General features: G+C 41.3%; 2 protein-coding genes across 2 annotated transcripts; both read right to left on the bottom strand.

Annotated features, from left to right (window-relative positions):
• Positions 1 to 3,540: 3,540 nt before the first annotated feature.
• On the bottom strand, positions 3,541 to 5,473 carry zgc:92907 (uncharacterized protein LOC436733 homolog). Its single transcript, XM_061079844.1, has 4 exons — positions 5,305 to 5,473; positions 4,627 to 4,789; positions 3,892 to 4,030; positions 3,541 to 3,785 (listed from the first exon to the last, which is right to left on the bottom strand). Exons 1-4 carry the CDS (start codon positions 5,383 to 5,385, stop codon positions 3,674 to 3,676), a joined length of 495 nt encoding a protein of 164 aa, XP_060935827.1. The 5' UTR covers positions 5,386 to 5,473; the 3' UTR covers positions 3,541 to 3,673.
• Positions 5,474 to 7,590: 2,117 nt separating this feature from the next.
• Positions 7,591 to 12,373, bottom strand: rap2c (RAP2C, member of RAS oncogene family). Its single transcript, XM_061079972.1, has 3 exons — positions 11,529 to 12,373; positions 10,389 to 10,674; positions 7,591 to 8,916 (listed from the first exon to the last, which is right to left on the bottom strand). The coding sequence occupies exons 1-2, from the start codon at positions 11,799 to 11,801 to the stop codon at positions 10,396 to 10,398; spliced, it is 552 nt and encodes a 183-aa protein (XP_060935955.1). The 5' UTR covers positions 11,802 to 12,373; the 3' UTR covers positions 7,591 to 8,916; positions 10,389 to 10,395.
• Between the last annotated feature and the right edge of the window lie 233 nt (positions 12,374 to 12,606).

Here is a 12,606-nt window from a genome sequence, read left to right as displayed (position 1 = left end):
ATGAATGGGACGTTTGTTCTTTATCAGAAATCTTGGTATTGCGTTGGTTCGAATCATGTTGTTTTTCGGTGGGAGTGCAGGAGTCGTGAGGCTCATTCGAGTTTGTTGCACTCGAGAATCTGTTTTTTTGTTGCTTTCTTACCAACTCCTAGGTTAAGATTGTGCTGTGGCACACTGGAAATGACTGATAGTAAAGTGGCTCGACTTACTGTGTTTATAAGGGAATCATCTTTATTATGTAAAACCAGATGTTGTTAGCATGTTGGTTGATAACATACAGAACAAATACAGCCACTGCAGCACATTTACCTACCTGTATTAACATGGGATATAGACAGATAACATAATGTGTCAGACGACAAAAGTTTTGCATGTAAACAAAAAGCCGCCGGAGCTTCTTCAGTATGGGAGAAAAACAAGAGACAGTAGACTAGTGTCCTACCCTATTAGATTAACATGGAGTTTGCACAAACATCATGTGAATCATAATGGAGGAGCAGGCAGAACCAGTCCAGACCAAATAACTCCTGTGGAATTGAATCAAGGAAAAGTAACAAAAACTTGTGACTTGGTCGAAAATATCTGCAATGAGGTTTTTGAACGACAGATTAAATGTAGAATCAGACTGGAACAACGTCTGATGGAGAGATTGAATTAAAGAAAAGATCAAAAGGTACAGGACAAAACATATTAAAATGCATTTAACATTTCAGCAGCAGCACTATAACGTGATTTCCATAAAGTATGTTTGTCTCTAATAAAATCTCTCCCCTTCTTTGCGACTCAACTCCATACTTTAACACTTTTTGTTGTTTTAACGCCTACATTCCCTATACAGGCTTTGACTACTTTATCAAGCCGAGGTGATACAAACATTTGCTAAACTGTGTCACCACGCAAACAGAAACTATTATGCTTCTTCAAAAGGAACTGGCAGAACATTTAGAAAGCTGAAGGAGGGAACTGAAGAGAACCCTCTGTCCCTGTTAGTTTCACATCACAATCCTCCAGTTCAACAGAAACGCTTCAACAGCGCCGACTATCCTAAAGAGGGAAGTCTAATAATCTTATGGTTTATTCCTGATTTACAGCAGTGATTTGACATCTGACTCATTCAGTAGCAGGTCAACTATACTTGAGGAAAGGTCGGGGATTCACACCAACGCTGGTGAAATCCTGATTCTATCCTGCCAGTAAAAAGCAGCTTGTTGGTAAATGAAGCTGCTGCTGCTGAATCTGTTTCCTGTCATGACTCTTAACTCTAGCTCGGATGTTAAACAGTTGAACTTGACTACGTGCTGCCTCTCAACATTTCCTGTTCAACTAAACTCTCCTGGTGAAGAAACCACACAACAGCCTTTGACCAACATCCACACTTTTCCAAAATTAAACAGTGGGTCTTTCATAGCAGCAGTTTCGCAATGATTTTAAACACTTGGCCTTAAAATAGTGACTCCACACCAGCTGAGCATAACAGAGATTCACATGTAATTTCTGGTTTGTTTAAATAAACACAGCGGACACGTCTCCGCTGCACCACAGATGATTGATGACACCTCTCATAAGCTGATCACTGAAGCAGATGGCGCGGCCTAATATCAGGAGGAAGAAAACATTTTACGATGCATCTTCTCTCCTGCTGTTCTGCAGATACTCAGACAGACTGCGGTAGTAGAAAAAAAGGTCATGGAACACGTTTAACATTTGAAATCAACATGTAGTTGTGTTTCATTTTATGGCATATATTCAGTTTCACTATATAGATTTGTTTTTATTCAATTTATATTAATAAGTATTGCGTGTTTACTTATTAATACTGAACTGATGTCTATTTATACTTCTGGAAGATGGCAGCATATCTTCATAGGAGAAGTTACATATACTACATATTAATTAACACTTAGATGTCCTCATGGCTGCCGACTACTACATGACTATATAACTCTGTTATAATCCATTATTTAATCTTTAAATGCTAAATAAAGATACTTTTACTTGAGATGTGATCGACAGGACCTGGTGGATCTGGTTGCACACTCCACATGTGCTGGGAGGACAAATGTCAATCAAGCTACAAGGTCATGGATTCAAACATCATCTCACCCTGGTGGCAAGAGTTGGTATAACCGGATTCACTGTGATGCGGCACTATAAACAACAACCTGGCGGTTTGTCTGCCCTAAAAGGCTCTTTCCTGTCTTCTCTGGCCATTTAGCAGCTGGTATGCTGTGTGCATGTGTGGGCTTCTACTCGTTTGAGTGGGAAACTTGTGAGGTTTCTCCTTGTTGAGAGGGAGGCTGACGGTTCCTTTTAATTAACAGTGTCGTTTATGGTTTCAGGGTTTTGTGTTCGGCCTCGGCTTTTCTCAGGAGCCTGTTTTGAGTTGAACAGTTTAATATTTTTGGTATATTGTAAATAAAGTATAATTTATAGCATTTTTCAGTTACCCTCGTTTCTTTCTGTCCGGTTTTACTTTAATTTGTTACTTACCCCATCTTCAGGACTTCACTGGAACGTTACAGTGGAAATTAGACAAACTGTGCAATTTTTGTTTGACAACTATGATAAATTGTACAGTATGAATTGTAGGTACAAACATGTAGTGTATGTACTTTTGAGTTCGTCAAAGCCTGAGGTCTTGGCCCTCTGCAGTCAAATTATGGCCTGTAGCACTGAGATTTCATAGAATTAGAGAATCACAGACCTACAGGACGTGTAAGGTTGGACTTCATGAGAAGAGAGCGCTCAGGTTAAGACCTCATCACTATCTGTCACACACAAATACAACCACACAGACTTAAGTAAACAGTTAAAACTGAGAAGTCTATAACCTACTCACTGTTTATTAGTGGATTGTCAGAAATATGAGCTTGGCTGCTGCCAAAGGGAGTACAGAGGCGTCCACTAACCAGAGGGTTGATGGTTTGATCCCAAGCACCTCCAGCGTTCAGGAGTGTCCTTGGGCAACATACTGAACCCTAAATTAAACCCGACGGCCGTGTTAGCAGTGAATGAATGGTGTGTGTGTGATAGAAAAGTGAATGTGACTTGTACTGTAAAGCACTTTGAGTGGTCGATAGGACTGATAAGACACTATATAAATACAGTCTATTTACAATAAGCTCACTATGACCTCAGATAAACGTTTACAGAGCTGCATGTACAGTATGTACAGTAACAACAACACAGCTTTACTTAATGCCCCAAGATTAAAGCTGGAACCAGCTTCACAAAACAGATTCAATAAGTCGTTTTGTCTAAAATTAGAGGTTGACATTAAGGATACATTTCCCATTTCTAGATTTAAAAACCACCTGTTTGACTTGACAAACAGCTTGACTTTGACTTAAACATTTTTTACCAGTTAACCATGTGCACTAATAAGGATGAAAATCACAGATAAAACCTGACGCTTGTAGATTAAGGTTGTTGCTGTGCTGAACCAAATTATTTCATTGAAAGTCTTCAGACTGGTAAATGTCTTTTCCTTTATGTAAAAAAATGTTAATAGAAGGAACTAATCCACAACATACTACATGATTTTAAATTAGAAATAATTATTTATTACATTCAGAAATAGAAAATATGCTTAAGTTAAGTGTCACAATTAACTACATGATATTCAGAAAGTCATTATACAAAAAAAACAACCGGTACTGTAAAATTTGAAATTTCACTGAACACCGAGAGCTTTGTCTAGAAAGTTTGCAAAGTTTTTTGTCCGCCCGGGTAAGAAGGGCTGAAGAACAGAGAGATCCATGGTCGTCAGCGTTTCTGTCAGCGTGCTGAAACATTTATCAAGGAGAACAAAAGTTTGTTACTTTTGTTTTGCTGAATAAACCCTGTGCACATAAACTGATAAACTGAAGCAAGGCTGTGTGGTTCACATACCTGCATGTGCAGTACAACAGGTGGGAGTCCAAATGCAGCTGCTGGGCCAGCTCCAGTTGGTGGTTGTTCATCAATTTGTCATTTACGACGACGAGCAAAGGTTTTCCTGCACCAAGCGCCTCCAAACAACTTCCTGCCCCTGAGGAGAGGAACAAAATCTTTATTCACAACAATGTCAGTCTGTGTTAATGCTGCAGCTGGTTTCTACTGTTTTTCACTGAAATATCTAACTTTTAGCTTCGTATTGAGATGTGCAACAACAACAAAAGAGATTTAATGTTTTGCATTAATAAAGGATTTTAAAAAAGTCTCTTGTTTGTAGTAATGTTGATCTATGACAGAGGCAGGGAACATGTTTTTGTTTCTTTAAAGCTGTAGATACAGGGAAGCGTGGTCAGAGTCAGACCCGCTACACATTCATGTGCAGATCCAAGTCAGAACAAAACTATAAATAAATCTAGAAAAGTGATTGTGGAATTATGTAAACTGATAGTTGTGACCTAGAACATACATTGTGTCAGAACAACTGTATTGTTGTTAAGGGCTTGAATCACTGTATGTTTATATTTTAAAAACCGAACACTATACAGAGTATTTAGAAGAGAGGTTATGCTTCATTTAACAGCATAACCTCTTTGTGTATTCTCCATTTGCTGCTGACAGGCTCAACCCTGAGTGCATTGTTTGAGAGGAGTAAGTAGCAGATGCTCAAGGTTTTTGATTTTTTTTTCTCACCTGCGTGGCTGATGACAAGGTCAGCCCGCTTCATGTCCTCCGCTATCGAGTCTTTGAAACGAAAAGCCTCCAGTCTGATGTGAGGACAGCTGTCAGCAGCTGGAAGCAGAGAACCTCTTCCAACCTGAAGAACCAAACACTCATATCCACGAGCCTTTAAAGCCTGTGGGGAGAGGAAAATGTCCTCATTATAAAAAACTGTCTCATGTTCATCCTTTGATAAGAGAAGAGTTATCTCTTAAACACGGTAGTGGAACTGGGTATTTTTCAATTTTCATCGATTTCTCAGAGACAAATTTAAGGATCTTGATGACATTTTTGTTGATATATACGATGTAACTCTTAATAAAATGTGACCAAAGAGGAAATAGCAGAGACATTAAATTGAAGTGCAAGTATCTCAAATTTGTTCTGAGGAAGAGTAAAATGTACCTCAAACATTAATGGCAACAACACAGACTAATCATACGGGTTTGTTCAGGGTAAGTAAAAAAAATCTACACAAACGAAAAAGTTGAACAGTGACACGTATATTTTATGAATACTTGATCTATATTTTAACTTCCAGCTTCTGCGTTTAGAGGACAACCTCCACATTAAGTAAGAAAATACACTTACTGTAAAAGAGCAGTTTCTTTACTTACATCCCATCATACACACACAGTGACTGTCACTCACCTGGACGCTCTCTGAGGACGTGATGGTTTCTATCAGCTCGTCGAAGCTGGTGGTGCCGACAGTAACAAACACGGTCTTCATGGCTGCTCGCTGGAACCTGTCCGTCTTCAAACTTTATGTAAACACGTCGCAGCCTCTCGTCACAGATCCTCCATCATCCCACTGAGCTGACAACCGCTTCCGCATCACGCTAGTGACGCCACAGTCCGGCCGTCAGAAGACACTGTGCTGCCACCTGTAGGCACGGAGGAGTAACTACTCGCGTACACACTAGAGGCTGCAGCGTGGATAAATACCAGTTTGTCACTGGTGCTGGTGAAGAGTTTCAGTCCACGAAAGCCTTTGAGTTTCAGGGGTGAACAACGTCACAGCCAAATCCAATACAATGTAACTGGTGACCACTTCAACGTAAATAAAATCTAGAAAAATATCATAAAATGCCTCTGTACTGCTTATGTGGTGAGACTAAGATACATTTATTTGTCCCAAACACATGCACAGACATGCGCAAGCACACTCATGCAATTGTAGGGAAATGTAACCTCTGCTTTTAACCCATCTGGTGCAGGACACACAGAGCAGTGAGCAGCCATGTACGGTGTCCGGGGAGCAGATGTTGGGGGAGTAAGGTGCCTTGCTCAGGGGCACTAGACAGGGTAGGGAGAATCCTCTTGGATTTTTGGACAGATCAATCCAGGTTCTTCTTTTTGTTGTTTCTCCGTGGAGTCGAACCAGAGACGGGGCCACAATTGTACTGGATTTGGCTACTACACTATTTAACCTTGAAAATCCAAAAGTTATTTCCCCTCCATCGGCACAGTGGTATGATAATGAGTGAATTTTCATTCTTGGGTGAATTAAACCCTTTAGGCGTATACAGTGTGTACACAGGCAACTGAGAGCAAACAAGTCTGGGGTGTTTTGTGGACAGAGACGTGCACACACACACATATACACACACACACTGGCTGCTGCAGCTCAGGGAAGGATGCACATGCTCATTGAACACTAAGCAGCTCCACCTGACGGGAAGAAGAACCAGATGTTTGCTCCACGGGATGTGAAAACGACAGCAGCACCATGTGTGACTTGCAAAGTGCACAGACACCAACAGCAGTGCTCGGCCACACCGGTGCACACACAAACAGAAACAGAGCCAAGAGGAAGTGAAACGTGTGGTGGTATTTTAAGCTCATATAGATTTTCTATCAGAGATAAAACAGTGAGCAGTCACGCTTTTATTGTACAAATGCTTTAAGGATAAGTTCTCATTTTTAAAACCTGTCTTAAGACACTATTTGTCCTTATGTTTACTGAATGAGTTCCTGATCACAACTCGTTTCTGCTGTCAGTACTGGAAGCTGTAACTCAATCACTTCTTGTTCAGATTTTAATAAGTGACAGATGTTGAAATCACAGCCTTCTATTGGCTTACAGATGTATCCTTAAGTTAAGGTCAAGCAAATATGAGGCTTCAGCAGTTCCCCAGTTTATCTTTGTATCTTTCAATGTTTGGACAAAAAGGAATTTAGACATTAAAGTCAATGTGAATAGGAAGAACATTAGATCAGACAAAAACTGTTTCAATGTGTGGACATATGAGTTTTTGAGGGGAACCGGTTCTCCCGAACACTAAACTTAAAATTCAAACTGCCATTTCTCCTGTTGATGATTTGGGTAAATTCTGTTTTGCAGGTTAATATTAAAACAAAATATGAAGCAATTATTTTACTGGAATTACTGTATCCGTAGCTGCCTTCTCTCCCTCTCCCTCTTTCTTGGAAACAGATAAAAGAAAAGCTGGAGGAGCATAGTTTTAAGACCGCTGAAAGAAAACCCCCAAAACAAACCAGAACGTACACTTTAACTTACCGCAAGGTTTTTGTATCTTTCATAGAAGCAAGGCCGTGTTGATGCAGCTGCAGTATGGACTACTTACATTATCGAAATAATTGGCCAATTATTTCCTTGATTTGCTGATACAGTAAATAAAAGGTCTAAGAGTAAAGGAAAATTCCTCACATGGTTTCTTAGAACTCAAGGTAACGTCTCTTAACATATTTTTTTTTCCTTCAGAGCCCGAGGCCCAAAGACGTTCAGTTCATAAATCATATACTGCAGAGAAAAGCATAAGATCTGTATACATGAGGAGCAGGAACTAGCAAGTGCTCGGATTTTGCACTCAAATTAAATAACTGAAAAAATTATTCAATTAACAAAAGATGATATTTTTCTTTTTAGTGATGTACTAATCAATAATAAATTTCAGTTCCCATGACAACAGCAGAAAGGCCAGCATGTTTATTAACAAACAATGACAGCTGTTAAATTATCTTTTGAGGAAACATAAAAGAAGCATGAGACCAGGGTGCAACAGAAATTATTTAAGGCTCTGTTAAATTCTCAGCTTTAAAATGAAAAAAAAGAAGACAAAAAACAAATATACCATAAATTGTGGAAAGTCACAAAAAGCAAAAACTAGTAAAAAAAATTAAAAGTTTAAAACTGGCTACCCATGTCATTACTTTTTAATAAATATGTTACTGTAAGAAAAAGAAAAAATACAAAGTTAAATCTGATTTACTGTGCCGGAACTTTTATCAAACCACATTGCATCAGGAGTTATTTAATGACAAGAAATCGGCGTCTCCTGGATTTAAAGCAACACACGTCATTTAGTCAAACACAAATATGCAATGGGAGCTTACTTTGGTCGTTCCAAATTCATTCTCCTGCAGAGACTCCTTGAGAAAACTGAGAATGGAAGACCTGCGTCCACGTGATTCATGCCTTGTAGAGAGACGGACAGAGTTCAGGCTGGAAACAGCTAAATGGCTCTTCCTCATCACGTCACGTTGATTTAGTAGAACATTTTCAATTTTGAGCATGCACGTTTTCGGATGAGTTTAGCTGCTTCAGGCTACGGCGACAGTAAAAATGGTGAATTTAAAACCACAGGACAGCAGAGTGGACTGGTGGATAAAGTGACCGGTTAATCCACAAAGCTGAAAATCCTCTCCAGGCTTCCCAAAGTTAAATGACTCATTACACATACGGCTGTCGTTTGTGTCCATTAGAAGAACTAGTCCAGACAAGATTTAAGTAAAGCGAGCAGTACACCTGGGCAGCAAACTGTTCAGAGTATGCATGCTTAAAAGTCAAAATGTTTCAATATTATGAAATACTTTGTCAACTTCCAAACTTGAGACATAATACAAGTAATAATAAAGTATATAATAGTGATTAAAGCAGCTTTAAAAAGAAGCTGCAACCTCACAAACACCCTTGCTTATTATTTCTGGGATACTTCTGACTAAAATGTTGGAAAAGAGAGAAAATTCTTCACAGATGGCCAAGTCTGTCTGTCTGACTCCATCCTGGGTCATTGCAAAGGCCATAAAGGTTGCAGCAGAAATGTCTTCTAACTGTTGTGATATCAAAAATAGGACTGACGTCTTTCCTGTCAGATGCTCTGTGACGGGCAGTTCAGAAACCACCATGAGCGGAAACTTTACCGGCTGTGGCAAGTTTTTGTCAGAAGGGCCAAAGTCAGGTCAGGTCGTCCCACGGTTCATCAAAAAGTTTGTGGTGATCCAGACAAATGATGAATCTCTAAAAAATAAAAAAGAGAAAATACAAACCAGGTAAATAATTCAGCATATTTAAACACGGCTAAAAGTGGCATACATGTTGGCAGTGGTTAGAACAAGCGGCAAATCGCACAGCATCTCAAGTGAACTTCCTGTTTTGGAACATAATTTCTTTCTCAGGATGTTACATTTTCCTCTCTGTACGGTTTGCAGGACCGTCTGCTTCATTAGTCTCTGCTCTCTGGGTTTGTTTTTCCTGCGCTGGGCAGACAGTGGTGTTCCTCATGCCGCATACTTTCTGCAATCTAATGATAACAAACCAAAGCAACGGTTTTGCACGGAGAGCGGCACCACCCACTCGTCGTTCGCACTTTCAAAACGAATCTATCCTCTGCCTCACACGGCACTGAAATGCCACACAGTCGTCACATATCTCCTCAGCTCGTGAACCATTTCTACACAGCCGCTGCAAGGACATTTAATCACATTTTGTAAAATTAGTGAGTGTACAACTGAGCTGCGCTTGTGAGTTCGTAGAAGAAGTATTAATAGGGGCTGCGGAATACATTGTTTCAGCATCGTCATCCTGACATGAACATGCGCAGTGTTAGAAGCAGTGGTCACATCACAGAACATGCAATGTCAAGTAAGTCAAATGAATCCAGTGAGTCAACCCCCCTCCCCCCTCCCAAGTTGTTGACTGCAGCCTGAAAGTGGGCGATAAACAGGAAAAACACAGGAAGGAAGAATCGGTCGAAGCGATGACATTAACTGGTTAGGGATGGGGGGAAAAATTGATTCAGTTACGAATCGTGATTCTTGTGAATGACGATTTTAAATCGCCATGCTGCCTCCCAAATCGATTTTTAAAAATTAAAAAAAACCAAAAACATATAAACATATATTTATTTGTTAATACGGGGGGGATATATATCTTGTTTTTGCACAAAGATTAAACATACCCAAGCAGTAGCTTTGTATCGCCTACATGCAAACAACAGTGAAGCATAGCCTACTTTTTGTTTATTTCAAAGTTTATATTTTAAGTAAACCCATATTCATTCTATTTAATTTACCTTTTATTTATTGTTTAAAAGTAGCCTAAGTGGCATACATTTCTTAATCTGTCAGTTTGTGTGCAGTTGACAGGGGCTATACAATAATAGGGAACATTTTTATTTATTTTTTCTATTGGCTGCCCGGCAGTCATTAAGTTAATGTTAATATTTGAAATAAAACTTGTAAAGCTCTAAGTGAATTTGACTGTGTTGTATTTGAAGGTATGATTCAACCTTTTTCCATGGTTCAGTATTTTAAAAAAAATAACCAAAAGAAATTGCAGGAAATCATAATATCGTATCGCCACCTAAGTATCGTGATACTATGGTATCGGGAGGTCCCTGCCGATTTCCGTCCCTATAACTGGTCCAACATCAAGCCGCTCTAGTGCAAATCTGACTTTAGGAAAGAGGATGTGAAGGGTTCTGCTCGTACCTCTTCCTCACTGCACCACGCAGGCTGTGCAGCACTGTTCCTGCTTCTCCGGCAGCGTGGAGTAGTTCATCTGTCGCACGATCTCCGCGAACAGCTCGTCCACCATGGTCTTGCTCTTGGCCGAGGTCTCGATGAAGGGGCAGCCCCACTCCTGAGCCAGGGCCCGTCCGTCCGTCCCGGCGACCTCGCGCTCAGACTCCAGGTCGACTTTGTTCCCGACCAGGATCAGCGGCACCTTCTCGAAGCGCTTCACTCGCACGATTTGGTCCCGCATCGGTCTGATGTCCTGAAAAGATGAAGAGGGAGAGTGTAGTTTCTCTGGGCTATCGATAAAAGTAAAAGAACTTACAATGACCCAGCATCACGCAACATTCAATTTCCAATCAGACAATAAACTGTGTAAAAGTGAAGAACAAAGTATAAGTAATAAAGGTGAATACACAGTTATTGATTTCTCTTTCCCCTCAACACTTTGCAAGGAAGCACTTCAAAGATTATTTTCTTGCAGACCTGTGAGGATTAAAGCACTGATTGATCTGTTAGACTTACTTTCCAGTTAAGAGGCTTTTTCTTCTCTACAGTTACACACACACACACTCAGGTGCAACAAAACCGTCTATATAATGTTTTTTAATTGACCGTTTACTACATCATCCTGTGTGTTATCCCAGGATTAATGCAGCACTATTGTCTGTATTGTTGAGTTGCAACAATAGGACGATTAATTGGTTCTGTGATGTATTAAAACAATTTCCAAACATTTGCATCTTCCAGTTCCACAAGTGTGAAGACATGCAGCTTTAACAGTACTGTGCACTGACAGGAAATACAAAGTGCAGGTTGGATAAAACATGACACCTGGGAAACACATATTTACACTTCAGCATTCTGTAATATTTTAATTGTTGGTGTTAACCTATTAATCAGTCATTCAATTATGTTTTTGCATTTTTCACAATGTTTTGGATAGTGGAATCAAACGTGGGTTGTTCTGGACACTGATCAACAACACTTACTAATCAAGTACATTATGTACATATGCCTGAACCGTTTCCACATGAAGTGACCCTGCACACACACACACACACACACACACACACACACACACACACACACACACACACAGACACACACTGGTACCTGGAAGCTCTGCTGGTTGACCAGGCTGTAGACCAGGATGAAGCCCTGGCCGTTCTTGATGTACAGGTCTCTCATGGAGGCGAACTGCTCGGTCCCCGCCGTGTCCAGGATCTCCAGCACGGAGGGGGACGAGTCCACCTCGATCTCCTTGCGGTAGAAGTCCTCGATGGTGGGGTCGTACTTCTCGATGAAGGTGCCGGTGACGAACTGGACGGTCAGCGCGGACTTGCCGACGCCGCCGCTGCCCAGCACGACAACTTTGTACTCCTTCATTGGGGCTCGGCGGAGGCAGGCTAACTTAGCAGCTAACGACTTAGCGACCCGGCTGCACTGCTCGACCCGGACTCATGGATCCGGCCTCGGGGAGAAGTGAGAGACGTGACACGGTGTGGAGGAAGCCCCCCCTCGGTCCCCGCTACACCCGGGCTCCCGAGGAGAAAAGTTGACGTCCGGTGTTAGCTAGCGGTGAAGCTAGCTCGCTGCCCCATGCCCAAGCCTCCGCACCGACCACCGGGGACCTGCTGCCCAGACACCGACAGCGAGAGACACATCACACGTCCCCGAAAGACAACATGTCCACTCCCGCACGCAGAGCAGCCCGCCGGCTAGGTCCGTGTGTCCGCCCGGGCCTGGTTCTGGTTCCGGCCCCCGGCGCCTCGGCACACGGGCAAGTTATCGACGGTCGACCCGCAGATTCAGTGCGGAGCTCCGAGGGTCCAGCGGCTGGAGGTCGCTGCTGTACCCGGGGTGTGGTGGACTCTGAGCGGATTGGATTGCAGAAAGAGACGCTTCTTCTTCTTCTTCTTCTTCTTCTCGCAGCGGGTTCCCTGAAGCTAACAGCCTGACTTCCGCTAACCAGGACAAGACTTCCGCTTAGGCCGTTTTTCAGAATAAAACCCCCTATATATATATTCTATATAAATACTTCTGGGTAAACAGTGGGAGAGCTCTGCAAGCAGGTTGCTGTAATACACGTGGATGCATTTTATTTTTTAAACAAACGTTGCAACAAATATAAAATCAAGAATAATAATTTTTTTTTCACCAGCTTAAAAAATAGGTTAGAAATGACAAATGA

Source organism: Limanda limanda, chromosome 10, assembly GCF_963576545.1.
Source record: "Limanda limanda chromosome 10, fLimLim1.1, whole genome shotgun sequence".
NCBI classification, from domain to species: Eukaryota; Metazoa; Chordata; class Actinopteri; order Pleuronectiformes; family Pleuronectidae; genus Limanda; species Limanda limanda.
This window is presented reverse-complemented; position numbering and strand designations above follow the sequence as displayed.